Genomic DNA, 25,231 nt, shown 5'->3' on the forward strand with positions numbered 1-25,231 from the left:
CATGAAATGAAATTGTCCTCTATTTAGCATTGAAAACAATGCATAATTGGCTTCATACTGCTTCTTAGTCCTCTTAGACCCCCTTTACACCTTGCATTAAAATGCGTTTTGGGTGATCGGATTGCAATCGGATAGTGCTTGACCACATGAAAGTACAGGTGTAAATGCACCCAAGACGCATTGAGGACGGATTGTGATCCGATTGGCCAAACCACCTCCGGAGGTGGTCAGGGACGCATTGTGACCACATTGAACACAAGTGTAAATGCATTTGCGTTTTCAATCTACATACAACAACTATGTGGGCGGAAATATGTAATCGTGCACGACTTTCGTCTTCGGCATTCCAGTTGTTGAAGACGGCTTCTTCCCCCGCTTCCAAAAGCAAGCATTAAATTTATGGTTTCTGCGGTGTCCCCGTTGTTCGCGGTGTTCACGGCAAGAGCGTTCTCTCCGCAGAGGCACAGCATTTCATGGTAAATGCGGTAGCAGCAACACTCGCCGCACAGACCCTCAGCACCGCAAACACCAGGCACATCGCAGAAACCATAAATTTGCCTAGTCTTCACCTTCATCTTTTTTTTTTTTTTTGGACCCACGCAAACGAGAGGAGGATGTGACGTTCGGTTGTTTGAGCTGGACAGAGTGATCAGATCTCGATCGGATCTCAATGTGGACACTGGAGACACATATTAATACCAGGTGTAAATGTAATCAGGTTAAATCATGTCTAGATACAATCTGGATACGAGATGCATTTTAATGCAAGGTGTAAAGGGGGCCTAGACCCAAGAATCCCAGCTGGAGGTCGACTGTCTGATGATACAATTTACAATTTCACATTTGGCAGACGCTTTTATCCAAAGCGACTTACACATGAGATTTGCATACAACACAAGCAAGTTTCTAGATAGGAGAGAACAATGAGAGTAAGTGCTATAGAGCTAAGTTCTGGTCCAACAGACAAAGGTGCTACGAGGGAGTGCTACAAGGCAGTGCTATGAGGCAATGCATAGAGTGCATACATTTTTTATTTTTTATTTTTTTTTTTTTATTAAAGAAGGTATTCGCTAAGAGCTGGGTCTTTAGCCTTTTCTTAAGGATAGAGAGGGATTCTGCGGATCGAATGGAGTTTGGCAACTCGTTCCACCACCGGGGAACCACAGAAGAGAAGAGTCTAGCTAGAGACTTAGGGCCTTGCTGTGGTGGCAGCACCAGGCGCCGCTCCATGGCAGAGCGTAGTGAGCGGGAGGGAGCATAGACCTGAATGAGGGAGTTCAGGTAGGTCGGAGCCGTTTTGGTTATTGTTTTGTAGGCGAGCATCAAGGACTTGAACTTGATGCGGGCAGCAACTGGGAGCCAGTGGAGGGATATGAACAGCGGAGTGACATGTGCTCTTTTGGGCTGGTTGAAGACCAGACGCGCCGCCGCGTTCTGGATCATCTGCAGAGGTTTGAAAGTACAGGCCGGGAGCCCTGCCAGTAAGGTGTTGCAGTAGTCAAGGCGTGATATTACAAGAGCCTGTACCAGGAGTTGTGCTGCATGCTCAGACAGGTAGGGTCTGATCTTCCTGATATTGTATAGAGCAAATCAGCATGACCGAGCAACAGAAGCCACATGCTCCTTGAAGGTAAGTTTCTGGCAGACTTTGTGGGTATGAGCTCAGTTGATACTGGATACTGATCTGTTGTTGTACAGAGGGACTGGCTGGGATGACAAGGAGCTCAGTCTTTGACAAGTTAAGTTGAAGGTGGTGTTCCTTCATCCAAGCCGAGATGTCGGCGAGGCATGCCGATATCCATGCCGAGACTGTGGGGTCGTCTGGCGGGAACAATAGGAGGAGCTGGGTATCGTCAGCATATGAATGATAAGAGAAGCCATGTGAGCGGATCACTGCACCCAATGAGGTGGTGTATAATGAAAAGACAAGGGGTCCAAGCACTGACCCTTGAGGTACCCCTGTGGACAAGTAGTGGGATTTAGACACTTCCCCTCTCCAAGACACTCTGAAGGATCTCCCTGAGAAGTAGGACTCAAACCAGCAGAGGGTAGATCCTGAGAAGCCGAGCTCAGCGAGTGTGGAGAGGTGGATTTGGTGGTTCACCGTGTCAAAGGCGGCCGATAGGTCAAGTAGCAGTAGGACAGAGGACTGACCGGCAGCTCTAGCTGATCGCAGTGTTTCCACTACAGACAAGAGCGCAGTCTCGGTAGAGTGTCCGCGTTTGAAGCCAGACTGGTTGGGATCATACAGGCGGTTCTCAGAAAGGAATTCAGAGACTTGATTAAAGACCGCCCGCTCAAGTGTTTTGGAAAGAAAGGTGAGTAGTGAAACCGGCCTGTAATTATCAACCTGAGATGGGTTGAGTGTAGGTTTCTTTAGTAGCGGGGTAACCCGGGCTTGCTTAAAAGCAGTGGGGAACACACCCGCTGAGAGTGAGGAGTTAATGATGTGCGTGACTGCAGGGATAAGTGTGGGAGAGATGGCCTGCAGGAGGTTGGAGGGTATGGGGTCCAACGGACAGGTAGTGGGACGAGAGTCAAGTAGTAGTTTGGAGACTTGCTCTTCAGTGAGATGTGAAAAGGACAGGAGTGAGGTCCTGTTAGCTGGTGGCAGCAGACTGAGTTGGTCAGGCTCAGAGAACTGATTACTGATGGTAGAAACCTTATCAGTAAAGAAGGATGCAAAGAGGTCAGCCGTGAGCAAACTTGAGGGTGGAGGTGGTGGAGGTTTGAGGAGTGAGTTAAAAGCTGAAAATAATTTGCGAGCGTTCTTGGCACTGCTGATTTTATCCTGATAGTAAGTGGTCTTGGCATGTTTTAGATGGGAGGAGAATGCCGATAAGAGAGTTTGATAGTCAGTGAGGTCAGTGGGATCACTGGATTTGCGCCATTTTCTCTCCGCTGCTCTGAGCCCCGCCCGTTGCTCTTTGATGACACCGGTGAGCCATGGGCTAGTGGGGTTTTACGAGCAGGTTTAGATGAGAGTGGGCAGAGATTGTCTAGAGAGACAGCTAATGAGGAGTAGAGTGTGTCTGTAGCCTCATTGACATGGAGTGAGGAGAACTCTTTATGAGGGGGCATGGTAGCCGTGACCTCATCGGAGAGCCGAGCCGGTGTGAGGGACCGGAGGTTCCATCTGAAGGAGACCATTTGCGGCGGAACGTGAGGATGTTCCGGCAAGGAAACCATGAATTGAACAAAGAAGTGGTCTGACAGATGTAGGGGAGTGACAGTCAGATTTGCCGTGGAACAGTTTCGAGTCAAAATCAGATCGAGTGTATTGCCCGCTTTGTGTGTGGGAGCGGTGGAGACCAGTTTGAGGTCAAATGAGGACAGTAGTGTAAGGAAGTCAGCCGCTTGGGGTTTGTCAAGATAGAGATTCATGTCCCCCATGACAATCAGTGGGGTGCCATCTTCAGGAATAGCTGAGAGTAGCATGTCCAGTTCAACAACAAAGTTCCCCAGTAGCCCTGGTGGGTGATATATGATAACCACAAATAGTTTGACAGGAGTGGTAACCATGATTGCATGGTATTCAAAGGATGAGTTATTGCTTAGAGGAGAAAGCTTAGTGAATTTCCAGTCTTTGGAAATAAGGGCCCCTGTGCCACCTCCACGCCCAACGGAACGGGGTGTGTGGGAGAAAGTGGAGTCAGCTGAAAGCGCAGCTGGTGTGGCTGTGTTCTCTGGATGGATCCAGGTTTCGGTCAGGGCTAGGACCTGAATGTTGGATAGGTTTGCTTAGGTTGTGCTTGGATAAATTCTGTTTTATTTACAGCAGACTGACAATTCCATAAGCCAAAGGAAAAAGCAGAGGAAGTAGCTGAGGCTTTTCTGAGAGAGTAGTGATTCTCAGGATTGCGCTGTCTTTTATGACCGATGCGTTTTTTGCGGTTGCCGTGGATGACAGGGATATATTGATAGCACATGGTGAGTGCGAAGGGAGGCCAAGAGAGTAAAATAAGAGTAATGATACAAAGCGTTTAGAGATGGACTGACTTGAGTCGAGCTTCTAGTCTGATGAATTCAGCATTATCACCCGAGATGAAATATAAAAGAAAAATATTAGGCTACGATTAACGTTAGTAGTTTACAGAATGAGACTTGAGATGAAAAAATGCTTTTGCCAGGGAACCCAGTCCTCTGAATTGAATTGATCAGCAAAGCCCATCATGCCATAGGGAATTCCTGGTGTAATCTGGAGATGTACAGTAGATATGATGAAGTCATACGCCAACGTATAAGTGCTTTGGCAAATGTCGAATTCTGAGGTAGTCAGAGGTTGGTTCATAACAACTCCATGTCTGAACCGGTAATCCCATTAAAATAACCCCTTCATTTACATTAATTCACCCCATAATTCATGAATTATTAATGGAGAAGACCCCTTCAAAACCTCCTTAAACCCCCCTTAATGTTTGACTGCTTGCTTTCTAACTTAATGTAAAATTCAGGACAGGACAGGAACTTTCCCTAAATAACTCATTAATAACCTGTAAACCTGCACAAAAGACGTGAAGAATCCCTTAATTTCTAGTGTCTCCATGAATCAATCCATGAATAAATCCTTTAAAAACCCATGATACTAACCTTACTTTTTTTAAAGCTATGTTATTTTTAATGGATAATTAATGTTTACATAATGAAAAATTAAGGACATTTCAGGGATAAAATTAAGGGATTTGGTTTTGTAGTGATGTGGTTTTTAAAATGTTTTGAAATTTTACTAATGTTAAGATTAGATAGAATGATAGATTCCAATTTTATCCAATTTGTTTATGACAGTAAAACATCATGAACCACGACCATCCAAACCAGCAGTTGTAGATTATGGTTTTCCATTGGTGATAGATGGAATATTTTTAAGGCTTGAATATATTTGCCGTTGCATTTGCTGTAGTTATTTTCTGTAGTTATTTTCTGTACTGCAGCTGAAGACAGAGGAAGACAAACAGCAGAACAGAAAGACAAAATATCTCTTGAGCTTAATGGAACTCCTGAAGAGTGTAATTGTAAATATTGCTCTGATGCAGATAAACTGAAAAAAAAAAAAAAAAAAGAATGATGAAGCTAAAGATGACTTTATTACTACTGCCTTTGTCTTATGGTGATTGCCTGGACTTTGTCTATGCAAAATTAAATAATGTTAATATTCATAAGTTTGTTACTAGTAACAGCGTGTGAGCAAGATGAAATGGTCTCACTTTCTGCCACTGTACAGCATTACATCAACCTATTTGCTTGTACTGAGTATTTGATGCAGTGTTTTCTGATGCAGTGTGGCCTTCATTGTATTAAAGAGCTTCAGCAGTAGTTTATGACAAAAGCCATAACAATGATGCAATGTTCATTTTACATCAAAACACCCACACATACCATGCAAAAAGATTTAGATTTAGAGTTGTTGATGTATTTTGTCACTTGTAATTGTAATTAAGGGAAATTATATTATTATTACATACGGGTCATTACGGGTGATAATAATAAATTATTTTTCAACTCAATATAATTAATAATATCATCAGCTTAAATAAATAAGAAATTTTAATATGTTCTGTGTCAAGTATGTGTCCCACATTTTAACATTTGACTGTAGGATAAACATGGAAAAATGTACAGACACAGCAAATCTCATCATACCATTTGTTTGACTGCATTGCACCCAAAAATGTTTGTAAAATCCAAGTAAGTTTTCTTAAAATAAGAAAAACATGTATTTATGCTAATGTCAGGCGTTCAAGCTACGTCTTATTTTTCATTGAAATAACTTCAGCCATCTGAGTCATGTGTACACTGATTAAAAAATTCACCATAGAATATACAGTAGCTTGAAAAGAGCAATCAGTAAAGAGACAAAAGTAATCAAGGGCAGACAGGCCGCACTGAGATGAGGCATGATGTTCCAGAAAATGAGCTCTAACATTGAGTTCATTTGCAGCTAGACAAAACACAAATGTTTTTGAAAAGATTGTTGATAAACACTAGAGAAAAACAACAAAGACCTATCCTTCATACAAGTACATAGAACCTCTTTTTAAAAATAACACATTTGAAAATATGAATCAGTATGATCTCCTGGCATAACTGGGTCAATTAACATACATTTATGGTTGAAGAATGGCAGTTGAATATTTTCAGAGTGATAATAAGACGGAAACATTTCCTGAACCAAGGATAAAACAAGGCATAAATAATTGGGTTCAAGGTTGAGTTGAAGTAACCCAACCAAACAAATACTTCAAACAGGGCAGCAGGCGTGCTGAAGCCAGTGTAGGCATCAATTATAGAATTCAGAAAAAAAGGCATCCAACAAAAGATGAAAGCACCGACCACAATACCCAAAGTCTTGGCTGCCTTCTGCTCAGAGCGTTTAATCAGTCCGCCTCTTCCTCTGTCATTTGAACTTATACAATGGCTGATGTCTTCAATCTTTCTTACATGCTCTTTAGCCACTAAAAATATTTGAGTGTACAGGCCAACCATTACAGTGCATGGAAAGAAAAAGACAATAAGAGTGTCCAGAGTTCCCCACAGGGTGTTGAAGAGCAGGTTGCAGCTGCCCAGGCAGTAGATTGACTCCAGGTACTCCTCTAAACCGGCGACATTGGCCTTTGAGTACAGCAGTCCATAACAGTAGAGAGCCGCCAACGCCCAGCTGGCAAATACCATGAGCCAGGCCACCGACATGGTGATGTTCCTGGAGTAATGCAAAGGGTTGCATACCGCTTCGTGTCGGTCCACAGCGATGCAGATGAGGTGGAAGATGGAGACGGTGGTGAGGAACATGTCGAAGCTGGAGTGCAGCAGGCAGAAAGCGTCTCCGTAGAGCCAGCAGCCTCGAACCGCCCGCAGCGCGCTGAACGGCATCACAGTGACGCCCAGCAGCAGGTCGGCCGCCGCCAGAGACAAAATCAACACGTTGGTGGGATTCTGCAGCTGCTTGAAATGAGCGATAGACACAATGACAACAGAGTTCCCCACAAAAGTAACCAGCATGCCGAAAACAAACACCACATACAGGGTGACCTGGGTTCCCACACTGAACTGTGTCCGGACACAAGACACATTCGAGCCTGGGAAACACTGTTGCTCTTCAAAAGTCGTCATCATAAACACAAAGACACCCTAACCCAAAACACAAAGACACCTGAAGCCCAAACACAAAAACACCCAATCCCTAAACACAAAGACATCCTAACCCTAACCCAGAGACAAAGGGTTCAGGACTGAGAGAGAGAGAGAGAGAGAGAGAGAAGCTAAGAAGAGATATCTTAGCATCTGTCTTAGTATCCGTCTCTGTCTATATACGTCTCTGACACTCTCCTGACACACTGCACCGTCCAATCACATGCCTTTAAGCTGTGTACATGGAAACAGTCTAACACACAATTTAATTTCTGAACAAACCTCAAACTTGGTAAGTCTGAGCCAACACACTCTGGAACATCAGGTTCAGCAGGTTTGACCCTGTGGCCCAGGAAACTGCTTCAAAATCCACTGTTCCCTTTGCAAAATGCACAATGTCCTAAAAATAACTTTCCCTGTAAAGTCACTTTAACAATTTACCCTTGTGATCTTGTTTAACTGGATTATACTGAAACAGTTCAGACATTTTGAATCACAGCCTGGTTTGATAAATGTGAACTTATCAACTTGCCATTTTATTGATGTGTGAATGGTACATGCTATGATGATTTGTAATTTGTTTTATTTTACACAATGTCTGCAAATCAAATCTGCCTTTCAGGACAATACAGGTGTAGTTAATTGTTAACCTTTTTTGTGGCAAAATGATGAAAACACAGAGATAAAAAGATACCACAAAAAAAGCTTTACATTGTTGATTACAGACTAATTTACAGCCTAAAACCACGAACCACCACAATACGGTCAGGCAGTTTATTTTAGAGATGAAAAAGTTATATGGTGTTAAATTAAATTGTTTTATATCTAATCATTATTCCCTTGGACAGGCTGGCATTAGCACTACCATGCTGCACTCATGCTCTAAAGTAGCATAGTCGTATAGTAGTGTAGTAGTATACCATAGTATAGTAGTATAGTAATATATTGGTATACCATAGTATTTTAGTAAATTAGTATACCATAGTATAGTAGTATATTATTCTTTCAGTGTATGTATATTAGTGTATTAGTACAGTAGTATACCATAGTATATTAGTGTATTACTATAGTAGTATACCATAGTATAGTAGTATAGCCGTATAGTAATATACCATAGTATAGTATAGTAGTACAGTACAAATTTACCGGAACATAGGCTCACTAGAAAAATATTTATGTGTGAAATCTCCAATAATTATCCTTGGGCCAATGAAGTAAAGTCTGTATTTTAGATGACAGATTTATCTTTTATTTTTCATAATAGATTAAGGTGTAACTTGCAGGAAATTAAAGCTAAATTATTCCTTATGTATCAAGAAAAGTGGCCCACTGATATCTGGTATAAACCTAAATTAAGGACATACTGTCAGATCAAGAACACTCATATTTCAGAACCCTATGTTAAACTTACCTAGAAGATCTCTTTGTGCATAGTTAAGGTCTGGTACATTACCACTAGCCATTGAGACAGGGAGGTTTAGTAAAACTCCTGAAGATGAAGGAACATGTCTACTTTGTGATTTGGAAGAAACTGAGAACTAGATTCATTTTATGTTCTATTGTCCAGCTTATGTTGTATTACAAATGACTTTTGTATGTATGAATTTCTTCTGGCTAGATGATTATGAAAAAGTTGAAATATGTTTTAGAAAGGGCAATTTCCATATTGCCGCATCTTTTTCCGTGTACTATTATGTTGTACAACCATGTAACTCACTGTTTCTTTAGTGACCACTTTAGAGGTCCAGCAACAGACAAGATGGAACAAAAAAAGATGAAGGACAAACGCAGCAAACTCTGGAGACCAAATCACAATTCTCCAGCATTAAGTCCTCAGCGAAATCAAGCAGAACATCAGCCAGTTCAGCAGCAACTACGGCAAGAGCTATAGCAGAGGCAGCCAAAATAAAGGTCTCTTATACAGAGAAGGAAGCAGCCATGATGAGGCAGCGGTCTACAAAGCTGCAGCTGTATTGGAAGATGGATCACTTGATGAGTTAGCAGACACCGCTGACCCATGAAGATCAAGCTCAACGGACCACTGAGTATGTACAGAACCACTCTGTTGCATTACACTCCACAGCAATTTCCAGATTCACAGACGCAGTGGCAAATCTTTGTCAATTTTTGTCAATCTTAGTCACAAATCACAATTTTATTTTGAGGGATAAATGGCCAAACCGGACATCTGCCAATTCACGCTAGTCTTACCTATCAAGGCCGGGGTGCGCGCACACATGACGTATTTTGAAATAACAGCTAGAGTGGCGATTTCAGCGAAATAATGGTGTATATTTATATATTTATTTATATATTTTTTGAAGGCTGAAGCATGGTCTGAAGACAGGTCTTCGGCAACTGCAGTTGTTTTGGAGAAAGCTACTTCTTCCAGGGATCTCTGGGACTGTTTTATGGACTAAGAAACTTTACCCGATTTTCCACTGGCATGGGCGTGACTTTACCTTGCGAGGCAGCTGGATTTGCGAGATCACGATCACGGCAGAATCCATCTTGCCAGGCTTCAAGTTATGCGTTTGTGGCTGAACCGCAGTGGTGCGGATCAATCAGCGTCCTATGAAGGCAGCTACGGGCGTGATTTAGGTGTGATGACAGTGAAAAGCAACTGTTCCTTCACAACAATGGCGGCTCCTAAAGAGGCTAGCGTAGATGCTGCTGTAACATCAGTTATTTCTGAACTGGAGAGTATTTACTCATTGAAAGAAGAGCAAAGAACGGTACTGAAGGCTTTTCTGGATGGAAAAGATGTTTTCACTCTTCTCCGTCATATGGTCCGTGATCTGATTGGTTGAAGTTAGCCAGTGATAGACGGTGATAGACAGATCGTTCATCCAATCACCTGCCAAGTATTTTTTGAAAGTGCCTGCCCTTTTCCAAACAGTTTCCACTTCCCAGATGGTTCTGTGTAACAAACCATCTGGCGCGTCAGGTTAGGGGTGAGTAGATAACGACTGAATTTTCATTTTTGGGTGAACTATTCCTTTAATGGTCGTGCCTCATTTCTCACTCCATGCAGGACAACAAGAGTATCTATGTTAAGGAGCGATTCAGTGCTCCCCCAGAGCAGTATCTTCCGGTCCTAACATGCTGTACAGAGAACACAGAACCTTTCAGTGCTGATACAAACCGTTGGGAGACAAAATATTCCAAAGGATTCCCTGATGATGACAAACTCAACCTTTCTGTAGAGGATAGCATTTTTCTTAACATCATGGACAAAGAAGTGTACATTGATGAAGAAGTGGCGCCCTTGCCATTTCGCCCAACTCGCAGGCCACTTCCAATCAAGCAGGCATGACACCAGCTCTCTTCCCTGTACCGCACTCTCTGGAAAAGGCCAGACATGAGAGAGCATTTTTTTTTACTTCATGCAGAAAGTCTTAGGACTTAAGCCTAGGAGTGAGCTGGAATCTACAGATTGACAGTTTAACATTCAAAGTCACATTATGTCAAGCCATCCACACTGTCTACAGTCTACTGTCTACAGTCAATAGTCTCTACGACCCCCTTGGATTTGTTTCCCCCATTACTATCCAGGGCAGGGCCCTAGTAAGAGAGCTCTCTTCAGAGCAACACAAACGGGACTTAACCTCTCCCAGCAGACAAAGAGGCACAATGGAAAGCGTGGTCTGACTCTCTAACAGAGCTTGAACAATTGCAGATCCATAGGCCCTACATACCAAGCTCATTGTCACTTAGTGGAGGGAATTATACATCTTTTCAGACACATCTACAATGGCAATAGCCATGGTAGTTTACATTCGTGTTGTGGACACAAAAGGACAGTGCCACGTAGGATTTATAATGGGAAAATCCAAACTAGCTCCATACCCTGCTCATACCATCCCATGCCTAGAACTGTGTGTTGCAGTCTTAGCTGTCGAGCTGGCTAAACTGATAAGAGGAGAGATTGACATGGAGCTGCATGCAGCCATTTTACAGAAGGTGCCTTATGCACCGCTGGACGCTGGATCGTTGAAGGCAAAAGACTCATTTCCAGTGTGATCTACAAATGTGTCACATGCAGGAAGTTGAGAGGAAGGCTTGAGGATCAGAAAATGTCAGACCTACCTGCAGATAGGGTTTCTGTGGATCCACCATTCACTCACGTGGACCTTGATGTTTTCGGACCATGGAGCATCATATCTCACCACACAAGAGGGAATACTGCTAAAAGCAAAAGATGGGCTGGCTTATTCAGTTGTTTGAGCAGTTAATCTGGAAGTGATTGAGTCCATGATGACTTCTAGTTAAATTAATTCTTTGAGACTTTTCTTGTCAATTCGAGGGCCTGTCAAGCACCTTTGGTCTGACAGAGGCACGAATGTCATTGGAGCTTGCAAGGAACTTCAAATCAACACTGAAGACACAGGGATCAAGAGATACTTACAGGACCAAGGCTGCACGTGGATGTTCAATGCACCCCACTCATCTAGACGACTCGCACATGAAGTTTTGACTACCTTAATGGCTGAGATCACAGCCAGACCCTTTGTTCCTATCTCAACCGATGCAGAAATGCCTGAAATTCTCTCACCTTAACACAGAAACCTAGCGTTGCACCAGCTCCGCCCAGGGGAATTTAAGATGGATTACATCTGCAAAGGCCAGTTTCTGAACCATTTCTATATTATATATTAGATGATGATGCTCCACTTTTGGGGGACTTTTATTCTGGCAAATGACACAACTGATGGTGATTTGTAAATTAGCACTCATCATTATTGGTGATGGGTTTTAAAAGGCAGCTGAATCCAACAAACTGGTATTGCACACTGATCAAGGCTTGAGCCGAAACGTTTGTGCTGTTTGCTGTTTATTGTTTGTTAGAAGAAGCTGGTTAAAAAAATTCCTTGACAGATTTGGTTGTGTGAACTAATCTACTTTGTATCTACTGGACTTCTGTGTTTGTTGAATGCTCCCCGTTTCTTTGTGTTTTGGTTGAAAGCGACAACAGTAACCAGCATGCCCGAAACTTTAACTTCTGCCTCCAAGAATCCAGTTTGAAAACTACATCTAGTTACAAACACAACTCTGACACTTCCACGGCTTCCAAATATATATGGTCTAAAAGCATTTCTTTGAGTCAGACATTGACAAATGTGAAATTGAACTGAATTGATTTTTTTTATTGACAATATAAAAAATATATGACATATATACATAAATAATATATGCACAGCCTCACCAGGAGGCATCATATCTTTGTACAATATTTGTCAAAAGGATAAAACACAATAAAGCCCAAGAGCTTATTTCCATTGTGGTCCTTTGGGTGTAGGTGTGTGTTTAACTGTTAGTGATTGAATGAGAATGTGAGCACAATAAGCATAAATTAATGAATGTGTGTATGTGTGTGTGTGAGCGCGTATGCGTGTGCCCGCGTGTGCGTACATGAGTCAATATTACACTATACAGCGTAAAACCGTAGGTATACACAAACGGCTAAAACCTATACCTAAATTAGTCAAAATCAATCGGGCTTAAAAACCACATGTTCTCCTAACACAGTCACAATTACCCTAGCAATGCATGAACAACTAAAACAAACAACATGGGTATTTAGGACCTACTGCAACTCAACCGATTTAATAGTTATATTCAGGTCCAGCTGTTACTCAGCCAGCTCTTTAAGGAGGACTTAAAGTTTCCAATAGAGCTAATCGACTTAAGGCTTGCAGGTAAGCCAATCCACATAACTACTGCTGAGTATAAAAACGAGTCCTTTCCCATACATTTGGTAATTTTAGTTTTAATCATGAGCAGATCTGATACCTTCAAAATACAACAAATATAACCATTTAACTCATGAAATGAAATTGTACTCTATCATCAGACAGTTGACCTCCAGCTAGGATTCTTGGGTGTAAGAGGACTAAGAAGCAGTATGAAGCCAATTATGCTATGGACTGAATTGCAAATGTGTTACCATAGCATTGAAAAATGCTATGGTAATTGGCTTCATACTGCTTCTTAGTCCTCTTAGACCCAAGAATCCCAGCTGGAGGTCGACTGTCTGATGATACAAAGCGTTTAGAGATGGACTGACTTGAGTCGAGCTTCTAGTCTGCTGAATTCAGCATTATCACCCGAGATGAAATATCAAAGAAAAATATTAGGCTATTAGGCTCAGTGAGTAGAGCGCGTACCATACACACAGAGAAATAGGGGTATCATTTCTGTACCCAAAGGTACATTTGTCAGAAAAGTACCCTGTAAGGTACGGAAATGGTCCTTAAGGTGATAACTGTGGACCTTTGTTTAATTTTAAAGGTACAAAATCATTGCTGACAGCAAAGGGTACATAATGGTACTTTTAACAAGCTTAAGGTACAGGCAAATGATGCAGCAAATTAGTGATCACAAAATCTTGATTTAAATAGAGAGTTGGGTTTATTGAAATATAATAGGCTACTAGTACATTTCCATTCAATTCTTGGTCTGTGTGGCCTGGGGATAATTTTATGAGCTTTATTAATAACTTAGCTGGGTGTGCATTTTAGTGATTTCAGCTAGTCTTTACATTGCATTGTTATTATGCAAATGATAATTGAATAGTTTAAAAAAAATAATGTTGTAGGATCATGATATGGTTGTTCTATTCAAATGCCATGAGGCTATCACCCTCATGTCATTACTTCGAAAGACCAGCAGGGGTCAGTGTTCTGGGTTCATCCCCCATTGCGTTCCCGGACATGAAATGGCACCTGAGACAGTGAAAATGTCGGTTAGTTTTCCTGCTTTGTCAAGCTTGTCAAGGGATGATCTAATTGAAAAAATCATTGAAGCTGCGATACAAATTAACGAAGAAGAGGCAAGGAAATTCAGGGGTAAGTAACCGGACCTTAACGTTTCTGTTCATGCTACTGTTAACTAGCTAACGTTAGCTAACTTTAACAAGCCTAACTCAGCCTACTGTAGCTTAACGTTAGCTAACGTTAGCTACATCAGGCACGTTATGGCTTGTTGCTAGCAGCGCCGTTTATTTGCTATTTCAGAGTGATTCTGGTCTTTTAATCAAGTAACTGTTAAACGTTATGACAGGATACTTTTTTTTTATTTTTTATTTCAGAGTGATTTTGTTCATTTAATCAAGTAACTGTCAGTGTAGTAAAGTGCTTCCACTTGCCATCACCATTACTCCCCATTTTATTTTATTTTATTTTTTACAAGTAGGTCAAGTATTTTCACTGTTTCATGATCTATTTTGTCATTCTTTGCATTCCTCCACGGGGACTTGTTTTTCTGTATTTAACTATTTTATGCGTTGGCGCTCCCTTATAGAGCCCTAAGGACTTGGGTAGTGCAACCCATTTTTTTCTCCCACAGTCTGCTGTGGCGTGTCCTCGTGGTAAGTCCGCCTGTAGTAGCTTATTTATAATAAAATTTGATTTAGGCCGTTACAGCATTCACGTTTCTTTAGCGGTTGACCATGTAAGTTAACTGCTTAATGCTTTGTAGTCTCGTGCTCCGACGGTAACGTTAAATGACCGTCCCTCCCAACGGCCTGTTCTTGATCTTGCCATGGTGCTGGCTACCATTTCTGTAACGTAAGAGTTAAATTACATTTTGGCTCTGTAGTCTGTACATTTATGCTTTTTATGTAACGCGGAATTGCTGTGAAACGTCCATGAGTTGTTAACTAGCGTCGTCTAACTAGTTTGGTGTGTTTTAGCTTCGCTCGGGGATTTCAGATTCAAAATGGCAGACACCTGCGCTGTGTTTAGGTCATGGTTTAGCTAGCAAGCTTCATAGCATAGATACAGTAGGCTATATACAGTAGATGCCGCATTCGGGCTTGTTGTCTCTGCCGCCGCCATCTTGCGGCGGGGTTCTGACGAAGGAGGTTCTGTATTACTGACCCGTTCAAATAGTAGAAAATGCCAGACTTTTGTGCTGCTTTTGGATGTTCTAATGAAATAAATGCCAAAACCAAGCAACAGGGAATAACATTTCACAGATGACAAGTTATTTTACAATATTTTACTGTTACAAACCTGTTGAATTTGATATATCACAATAAGTAATCCTTATTTTAAGCTAACATAGGGTTAAGTGACTGTCCTGATACTAAATTAAGCTAATTTATGTCAGGTAAAGAAAAAAAAGATCAACATCCCTGTTCCAATATGGCGGTCGCGTTGAGGCGTCGCTCAAATGAACAGCAGCGGCCAGTGCGGTATCTATATACTATACTATACTAGTTTGTGTCGAAAGCCAGTTGAAAGTCCATTGGCATATGCATAATTTATTCTCACGTTTTTAATCACTTTTACTTTTTCACTTAGGGCAAGACAATATGTGGCAGATATTATAGACATTCAAATCTTTTTTGCATATACTCCACTCCCATCCTTCCACTGACTGTACACTAGGTCTGAAATTGTTCATGCAGTTCAGTGGGTATTTTTATCCAAAGCACCTTAGTGTACAATGAGTGCACAGACTTTTAGCATGTATCTGTCTCTGTCACTATCTGAGCATTATCTGTCTCTGTCCTTTTGCCAAAGGAAATTTGTGTTGGGGAGGATTCAATGTCTGTTGAGGCCCATGTGAAGGTGCTACAAAGTGAGTATCGGAAGACACATCCAGACATCTCGACTGTCAAAGACCGCATGGCGCGAACCTTCTCCTGGAGACGTCGTGAAATCATGGAAGGGATGCCCGTGGAGGATGTACTCAACAAATACCCATACTTAAGGACGCCTGCTGGAGTAAGTATGGTGAAAACACCTGAATGTTACAGGGGAGCGTTATCAATCTATGTAATAATTTTGGATATTGTGAAATTGAAGGCATGTCAATTGCTGTCACTGAAAACAAGTAAAATAAAAAATTCTAAAAGTTGAGGTAATATAGTCTGTAAAGGCCACAGTATTGAGGCTTAACAGCATTTTATGAGCTACAATTACTTTCAGTGATATACTGAATGTTAATAATGATGTCTTCATGTATATTCTACAGTTGTTTGATGAGGTTGACGGAATCCATCCTTCAACAAGCAGCTTCTGTCGTCGCTTCAGGGAGGGCTTCGCCGGTGTTTTGCCAAATGTGCTGAAAGTTGCCGAGGGGAAAATCTCCCCTAGCAAAACAGTACACTGACGCAAGACAGGATGCCCTGGCTGAAGATCTACCAGGTAGTGACAGTCACCTTGCTAATGAACCTGACAATAGATCTGCTGTAATTACCACATTGCACACTTGAAAATGTATGTGATCGTGAAAGCAGGATATTTTTCTGCATTGCAGGAATCGACTTAAGGGCCGGGCTTATCCTCTTGCCATCCATCTTCAGAGAAAAGATCGAAAACTACATCACTATGGGAGAGGTAGGCATCTGGATTGTCCTACAATACTGACTGGTAGACCTCACGTAAATACATGCACAGAAAAAGATTGCTTGGATTCAGGAATTAACTGTCTCCTATAGATATGCTTGATTTAAACCTTAACTTTTTTAGATGTCTTCGGCTGTATTAGTATTTTGTTTGGTTATTCTTTTAATGAGTGAAGCATGAAAAATATAGGGTAAGTGTACCCGTAAAGCCCACCTATCTGTTTACAGGGAATTTTCAATATAAATTTGCTGGATTTATACAGAAAAAATATGACTAAACTTAAAGATTAATCTCTCATTTGAAGTTTTGTTGATTAATTTATATTTTTTAATATGTAAATAAAAATGTATTGCAAATTATGTGAAAAGTCTGGCATGGATTTAAATGGGGCATCATGTACCGATTAAGCCCATGCCAGACTTTTCACATAATTGCTAATATATTTTTCCAAAAAAGTGTTCCAAGTATGACCTCCCTTTTGAATAACTCTAAAATATTGTTTTATTGTTTTCAAATTTAACTAAGACTTAGACAAAAACAGCATATAAACTAATTTTGATTTACATACAAATTAAATAGTTAATTCTCATTTCAACTCATTTCATCTTCTCATGTAGCATGCTTTTTATGCTATTGTACCCTTTAAGCCCACCTGTTAAAAATCCTCTTTTAAAAAAAACAATGGTTTTAGAATACAATTTATGATTCATCAGTGTATACAAGAACATGAAATGCATCACATAATGTGAAGTTTGAATGCCTAGTATGCATATTGCTTTTGCAGTACTCCACTGTATACAGCTAATGTATTGTCTGGGCCATGCAGCTAATACACCAACTCAAAAATCTCATCTTTGTTTTACAAGAAATATATATATTTTTTTGTCCAAGAAACCTTTTCTTACATTCAAAAATCAAAACATTAATCTCCTAATTTTACATAGTGGATATGTACTCACCAAAGATATTACTGAAAATACATGAAAAATGTCTTGATCTTAGGTGCTGCAAATCAAAAAAATTTCAAACTTCAGGACTGGTCACCAGCAAGTGCTTGTACATAAGGGGCTCTAACATAACATTGACAAATCAGATTTGCTTGCAATAAAAATGCCAATGAACTAACTAATTTACTGATTGGTTACAAGTTGTAATCTCTTCTTTTTGCATGTTTTTCTTTTATGTAGGGGGACCCTGGTACACTCTATCCAACCATACAACTGATGGACAATGACTGGAAAATGGCGATCACTGGAAGAGGGTTCAGTGTGGTGAAAGTAGACAGAGTAGGCGTGTGCCAGTGCACAGGCCCTGATGAAGCTTTCATAACAGCCTTCAGTATGTATTTTGCTTTCAACATTGCATACCCACCGCACCTGAAAAACACACTGACCTTCCTTCAGAGGCGCGTTGTCAGTATTGTGGAAGAGGGAGACAAGCCCCTGCCAGTAACTTTACTCCGAGTGATTAACCTTCTGTTCTAGATCATCATGCCTCAACGGCACCAGTGCCCAAAGTGCACTCGAAGGACATTTACACTAGTGAAGTTAATCCAACATGTTGGACTTGTTCATGCACATGAACCAAATTTTAGTATCACCTGTGGTGTAGGTGATTGCCAGTCAACTTTTTCCCGATTCCATTCTTTTAGAAAACATGTGTACAGGAAGCACAGATGCTTTGTATTTAGGCCTTCTGATAATAAACATGACTGTCCCAGTGAAGAGTCCACAGTACAGCAACACAGCTTGTACCTGGATCAGTAAAATTCTGATTTGGATTTTGTTAATGTTCTGTACTTTATACTCAGAATTTTGTTATGTTTTAATTCATGAAACATGCACTGCTTGTGTGTTTTGCATTTAAAACTGGTTTATGAACGGCTCACAAAGCCTGATGCTTCCAGTTTAAGTGTTAAGATACTGAAGCAATTTAACCTAACCCTGCATGTCAGTTATGAATTTGCTTTTTGTAAGTGTACTTTTTACTCAACTTTGTTATATGTTTTATGTGTGAAACCAAGTTATGAAATGGAGTTTTGTTGCACTTAGTGAATGGCTCCTTTGGCCTTATGCTTCAGCTTAATGTTGAAAAGCACTGCTTTTTCTCATGTGCTGGAACTTGTTATGGACAAGTCAGTTCTAGCAGAACAATACATTGATTGAAATGCACTGACAAGGGATTGGTTTACATGTAAACTATTGGATTTTGTTAAAAGATGTAAACTAACTGTTAATTCTCTAAATAAATTTTGGTGAATAATTGTAAATGTTTTTGTCTCTGAATTTAAGGGTATGTTTTTGCCTCATAAAGGTACAAAATGGCATGTCGCTCCAGCTGTACCTCATTGGGTACCAATTCCGTACCTTTCCAATGGGTACATTTTTGTACTAGGACATAAAGGTACATTTTTGTCACTAGGGGTGCAGAAATGTTCTTTTAGAGGTACAGACAAGAAGGTACAAAAATGTACCATGTTCAAAGGTACAGTGCTCGTACCCTGCTAGGGTACTGCTGGAGCGACAAAGCGTTTGTACCATTTTAGGTCCATTCCTGTACCTTGATTTCTCTGTGTGTATAAGGCTAAGTCCTTCCCGCAGTGACCCGGGTTCAAATCCGGCCCACGGTCATTTACTGCATGTCCTCCCCTCTCTCTCTCCCATACCTTCCTCTCTCACTCTCACACTCTGTCTAATAAAGCATAAAAATGCCTAAAATAAATATTTAAAATATATATATATATTAGGCTACGATTAGTAGTATACAAAATTAGACTTGAGATGACAAAATGCTTTTGCTGGGGAACCCAGTCCTCTGAATTGAATTGATCAGCAAAGCCCATTTGCTTTGGCAAATGTCGAATTCTGAGGTATTCAGAGGTTGGTTCATAACAAGTCCATGTCTGAACCGGTAATGCCTTAAAATAACCCCTTCATTTACATTAATTCACCCCATAATTAATGCAAAATCCCCTTAAAATGAATTAAGGGAATTATTAATGGAGGAGACCCCATCAAAGATGTGAAGAATCCCTTAATTTCTAGTGTCTCCATGAATCAACCCATGAATAAATGGATTAAAAACCCATGATACTAACCTTACTTTTTTAAAGCTATGTAATTTTTAATAGATAATTAATGTTTATGTAATGAAAAATGGGATAAAATTAAGGGGTTTGGTTTCATAGTGATATGGTTTTTAAAATGTTTTGAAATCTTACTAATTTTATGATTACAGACACATTTGTCATCTGTACAACAGGATAACTGGATAGAATGATAGATTCCAATTTTATCCAATTTGTTTATGACAGTAAAACATCATGAACCACGACCATCCAAACCAGCAGTTGTAGATTATGGTATCGCTTGAGACGCCCAACTACTTTATCTATATTTGCTTATCTTGAGACAGTTATGTAGATGTCATTTAAAAAATGTGTTTGCTTAAGGACACAGAAATAACTAAGCCTTATGTATTGTGCTTTTTAAGATAAGTGCATTTATTTTCCATTGGTGATAGATGGAATATTTTTAAGGCTTGAATATATTTGCCATTGCATTTGCTGTACTTATTTTCTGTACTGCAACTGGAGACAGAGGAAGACAAACAGCAGAACAGAAAGACAAAATATCTCTTGAGCTTAATGGAACTACTGGAGAGTGTAATTGTAAATATTGCTCTGATGCAGATAAACTGAAAAAAAAAAAAGAATGATGAAGCTAAAGATGACTTTATTACTATTGTCTTTGTTTTATGGTGGTTGCCTGGACTTTGTCTATGCAAAATTAAATAATGTTAATATTCATAAGTTTGTTACTAGTAACAGCGTGTGAGCAAGATGAAATGGTCTCACTTTCTGCCACTGTACAGCATTACATCAACCTATTTGCTTGTACTGAGTATTTGATGCAGTGTTTTCTGATGCAGTGTGGCCTTCATTGTATTAAAGAGCTTCAGCAGTAGTTTATGACAAAAGCCATAACAATGATGCAATGTTCATTTTACATCAAAACACCCACACATACCATGCAAAAAGATTTAGATTTAGAGTTGTTGATGTATTTTGTCACTTGTAATTGTAATTAAGGGAAATTATATTATTATTACATACGGGTCATTACGGGTGATAATAATAAATTATTTTTCAACTCAATATAATTAATAATATCATCAGCTTAAATAAATAAGAAATTTTAATATGTTCTGTGTCAAGTATGTGTCCCACATTTTAACATTTGACTGTAGGATAAACATGGAAAAATGTACAGACACAGCAAATCTCATCATACCATTTGTTTGACCAAACTGCATTGCACCCAAAAATGTTTGTAAAATCCAAGTAAGTTTTCTTAAAATAAGAAAAACATGTATTTATGCTAATGTCAGGCGTTCAAGCTAAGTCTTATTTTTCATTGAAATAACTTCAGCCATCTGAGTCATGTGTACACTGATTAAAAAATTCACCATAGAATATACAGTAGCTTGAAAAGAGCAATCAGTAAAGAGACAAAAGTAATCAAGGGCAGACAGGCCGCACTGAGATGAGGCATGATGTTCCAGAAAATGAGCTCTAACATTGAGTTCATTTGCAGCTAGACAAAACACAAATGTTTTTGAAAAGATTGTTGATAAACACTAGAGAAAAACAACAAAGACCTATCCTTCATACAAGTACATAGAACCTCTTTTTAAAAATAACACATTTGAAAATATGAATCAGTGTGATCTCCTGGCATAACTGGGTCAATTAACATACATTTATGGTTGAAGAATGGCAGTTGAATATTTTCAGAGTGATAATAAGACGGAAACATTTCCTGAACCAAGGATAAAACAAGGCATAAATAATTGGGTTCAAGGTTGAGTTGAAGTAACCCAACCAAACAAATACTTCAAACAGGGCAGCAGGCGTGCTGAAGCCAGTGTAGGCATCAATTATAGAATTCAGAAAAAAAGGCATCCAACAAAAGATGAAAGCACCGACCACAATACCCAAAGTCTTGGCTGCCTTCTGCTCAGAGCGTTTAATCAGTCCGCCTCTTCCTCTGTCATTTGAATGTATACAATGGCTGATGTCTTCAATCTTTCTTGCATGCTCTTTAGCCACAAAAAATATTTTAGTGTACAGGCCAACCATTACAGTGCAAGGAAAGAAAAAGGCAATAAGAGTGTCCAGAGTTCCCCACAGGGTGTTGAAGAGCAGGTTGCAGCTGCCCAGGCAGTAGATTGACTCCAGGTACTCCTCTAAACCGGCGACATTGGCCTTTGAGTACAGCAGTCCATAAGAGTAGAGAGCCGCCAACGCCCAGCTGGCAAATACCATGAGCCAGGCCACTGACATGGTGATGTTCCTGGAGTAATGCAAAGGGTTGCATACCGCTTCGTGTCGGTCCACAGCGATGCAGATGAGGTGGAAGATGGAGACGGAGGTGAGGAACATGTCGAAGCTGGAGTGCAGCAGGCAGAAAGCGTCTCCGTAGAGCCAGCAGCCTCGAACCGCCCGCAGCGCGCTGAACGGCATCACAGTGACGCCCAGCAGCAGGTCGGCCGCCGCCAGAGACAAAATCAACACATTGGTGGGATTCTGCAGCTGCTTGAAATGAGCGATAGACACAATGACAACAGAGTTCCCCACAAAAGTAACCAGCATGCCGGAAACAAACACCACATACAGGGCGACCTGGGTTCCCACACTGAACTGTGTCCGGACACAAGACACATTTGAGCCTGGGAAACACTGTTGCTCTTCAAAAGTTGTCATCATAAACACAAAGACACCCCAGTCCTAAACACAAAAACACCTAAACCCTAAACACAGACAACCTAATCCTAAACACAAAGACACCCAAACCCTAAACACAAAGACATCCTAACCCAGAGACAGAAGGTTCAGGACAGAGAGAGAGAGAGAGAGAGAGAGAGAAGCTAAGGAGAGATATCTTAGCATCTGTCTTAGTATCTGTCTCTGTCTCTATATACGCCTCTGACACTCTCCTGACACACTGCACCATCCAATCACAGGCCTTTAAGCTGTGTACATGGAAACAGTCTAACACACAATTTCATTTCTGAACCAACCTCAAACTTGGTAAGTCTGAGGCAACATACTCTGGAACATCAGGTTCATTTCTCATTGGTAAATTCAGCAGGTTTGACCCTGTGGCCCAGGAAACTGCTTCCCTTTGCAAAATGCATCATGTTCTAAAAATAATGTTGTTTTTCACTTTCCCTGTAAAGTCACTTTAACAATTTACTTTTGTGATCTTGTTTAACTGGATTATACTGAAACAGTTCAGACATTTTGAATCACAGCCTGGTTTGATAAACGTGAGCTTATCTACTTTTGCATTTTATTGATGTGCGAATGGTATATGATGTGATGATTTGTAATTTGTTTTATTTTACACAATGTCTGCAAATCAAATCTGCCTTTCAGGACAATACAGGTGTAGTTAATTGTTAACCTTTTTTGTGGCAAAATGATGAAAACACAGAGATAAAAGGATACCACACAAAAAGCTTTACATTGTTGATTACAGACTAATTTACAGCCTAAAACCACGAACCACCACAATACGGTCAGGCAGTTATATGGTGCTAAATTATATTGTTTTATATCTAATCATTATTCACTTGGACAGGCTGGCATTAGCACTACCATGCTGCACTCTGTACAGTATAGTAGTATACCTGTTACGTGGCAACTAACACGGGTGAACCCAGGTGCGAACACAGACAAGCCGGAGACAGGAATCAGGCAAACAGGTATTTATTGCTGGCTTGAAGAGACCATGTCAGGCGGTCCAAGGCCCAGGAGTTGGGCTGACGAGGCACAGGACCGGAGACAAGGCTGGAGCTGAGTAGCGGGGCTGAGAGGGCTGGAGCAGAGTAACTGAGCAGACGGGGCTGGAGCAGAATAGCTGGGCAGACAGGGCTGGAGCAGAGTAGCTGGGCAAACAGGGCTGGAGCAGAGTAGCTGGGCAGACGGGATGCAGGACTGGAGACGGGGCTGGAGCAGAGCGGAGCAGACGGAACAGCAGAACAGGAGGGACAAGATCAGGCAGGTAGAAACAGGCAATGAGCAATTGTGCAAGAGAGTGGCTAGACATAGACTGACTGAGTAAGTACTACGATCTGGCAAGGTGGATGTGGCAGGGCTGGGTTTTTGTAGAGGTCTTGATTGCAGGATAGGTTGCAGCTGGTGGTGCTCCGCTCTGACTCCAGCACACCTGACTCCACTACACAATCACACAGACAGACAGGGAGAGAGCAACTGGGGGCGTGGCAGCAGGTTAAGAGGCAGAATGTGAAGTGGAGGGAGTGTCAGCAGAGACAGATGTAACAGTATCCCCCCCTCTACAGGGTGACGGGTGTGGAACTCACGAACGAGGGAAGGGTCCAGCATGAAGCGGCGAGGGACCCAGCAGCGCTCCTCAGGGCCGTACCCCTCCCAATCCACCAGATACTGAAACCCACGGCCCTGGTGGCGCACGTCCAGAAGCCGCCGGATGGTGTAGGCAGGGTGGTCGTTGATCAGCCGTGGCGGTGGAGGAGCCACTGTAGGGGGAGACAGAGGACTGGAACGGACAGGTTTAATCTGGGAGACGTGGAAGGTTGGGTGGATATGGAGGGAAGCAAGGAGTTTCAACCGGACAACAGAGCGGTTAAACACACGGTCAATCACAAAGGGGGAAAGTTTGCTGGACTCCACCCTCAAAGGAATGTCCCGAGACGAGAGCCATACCTTCTGACCAGGGGCGTAGGCAGGGTTGGCCTGGGTCTGAGCTCTAGTAGAGGCACGCAGAAGGGCTGTCCGGGCCGTCCTCCAAGTGCGGCGGCAACGGCGCAGATGATCCACAACAGAGGGCACGGCAACTTCCATCTCCTGGGCGGGGAACAGGGGGGGCTGATAACCCAGACAACATTCGAACGGTGACATACCTGATGAGGTGTTGGTTAGGGAATTGTGGGCATACTCCACCCATGGCAACTGGGAACTCCAGTGGGATGGGTTAGCAGTGGTCACACAACGCAGTGCTGCTTTCAACTCTTGGTTGACCCACTCGGTCTAGCCATTAGACTGTGGGTGGAATCCGGAGGAAAGACTGACAGTGGAACCAAGAGCAGAGCAGAAAGCTTTCCATACCTGGGATATGAAGTGAGGTCCTCGGTCTGACACAATGTCCACAGGGATGCCATGTATCCAGAATACGTGGGTCACCAGAAGGTCAGCAGTCTCCCTGGAGGAAGGAAGTTTAGGCAGAGGCACAAAATGAACTGATTTTGAAAACCTGTCAATGATAGTGAGGATGACAGTGTTACTGTTGGAAGGAGGGAGTCCAGTGACAAAATCCAGTGCGATGTGAGACCATGGGTGGCTCGGTACTGGTAGGGAACGCAGCATCCCGGAAGAAGGCTTAGTGGATGTCTTACTTTGGGCACAGACTGAGCAGGTGGTGACAAAGTCCCGAAGTTCCGATTCACTCCAGGATGGCAGGTAAGTCTGGTCGAGTGGCCCCATTGGAGGACATCGGAGCAGACAGAGTCAGGAACGAACAGGGAGTTAGGTGGACCGTTACCCGGATCCGGCTGATTCTGCTGGGCTTGGCGGACACGGGGCTCGATCTCCCAGGTCACGGTGGCAACGATGCAGGATGGAGGCAAAACGGGCTCAGGCTCAGAACTGGTATCAGCAGTGAACTGACGGGAGAGGGCGTCAGGCTTGATGTTCCTAGAACCAGGGCGAT

General features: G+C 41.7%; 2 protein-coding genes across 2 annotated transcripts; both read right to left on the reverse strand.

Annotated features, from left to right (window-relative positions):
- Window positions 1-6,093: 6,093 nt before the first annotated feature.
- Window positions 6,094-7,107, reverse strand: LOC139649878 (trace amine-associated receptor 13c-like). Its single transcript, XM_071526392.1, has one exon. The coding sequence runs from the start codon at window positions 7,105-7,107 to the stop codon at window positions 6,094-6,096; it is 1,014 nt and encodes a 337-aa protein (XP_071382493.1).
- Window positions 7,108-21,231: 14,124 nt separating this feature from the next.
- On the reverse strand, window positions 21,232-22,245 carry LOC139649879 (trace amine-associated receptor 13c-like). The gene has a single exon (XM_071526393.1). The coding sequence runs from the start codon at window positions 22,243-22,245 to the stop codon at window positions 21,232-21,234; it is 1,014 nt and encodes a 337-aa protein (XP_071382494.1).
- Between the last annotated feature and the right edge of the window lie 2,986 nt (window positions 22,246-25,231).

The sequence above is a fragment of the Centroberyx affinis genome, unplaced genomic scaffold (genome assembly GCF_046629955.1).
Source record: "Centroberyx affinis isolate AG114_WGS23_722 - 3 ecotype Tasmania unplaced genomic scaffold, CSIRO-AGI_Caff_v1 ptg001409l_1, whole genome shotgun sequence".
NCBI lineage: Eukaryota > Metazoa > Chordata > Actinopteri > Beryciformes > Berycidae > Centroberyx > Centroberyx affinis.

Excerpts from the sequence above, each read along its gene's own strand:
- LOC139649878 (XM_071526392.1), bottom strand. The coding sequence starts at position 7,107 with ATGACGACTTTTGAAGAGCAACAGTGTTTCCCAGGCTCGAATGTGTCT.
- LOC139649879 (XM_071526393.1), bottom strand. The coding sequence starts at position 22,245 with ATGACAACTTTTGAAGAGCAACAGTGTTTCCCAGGCTCAAATGTGTCT.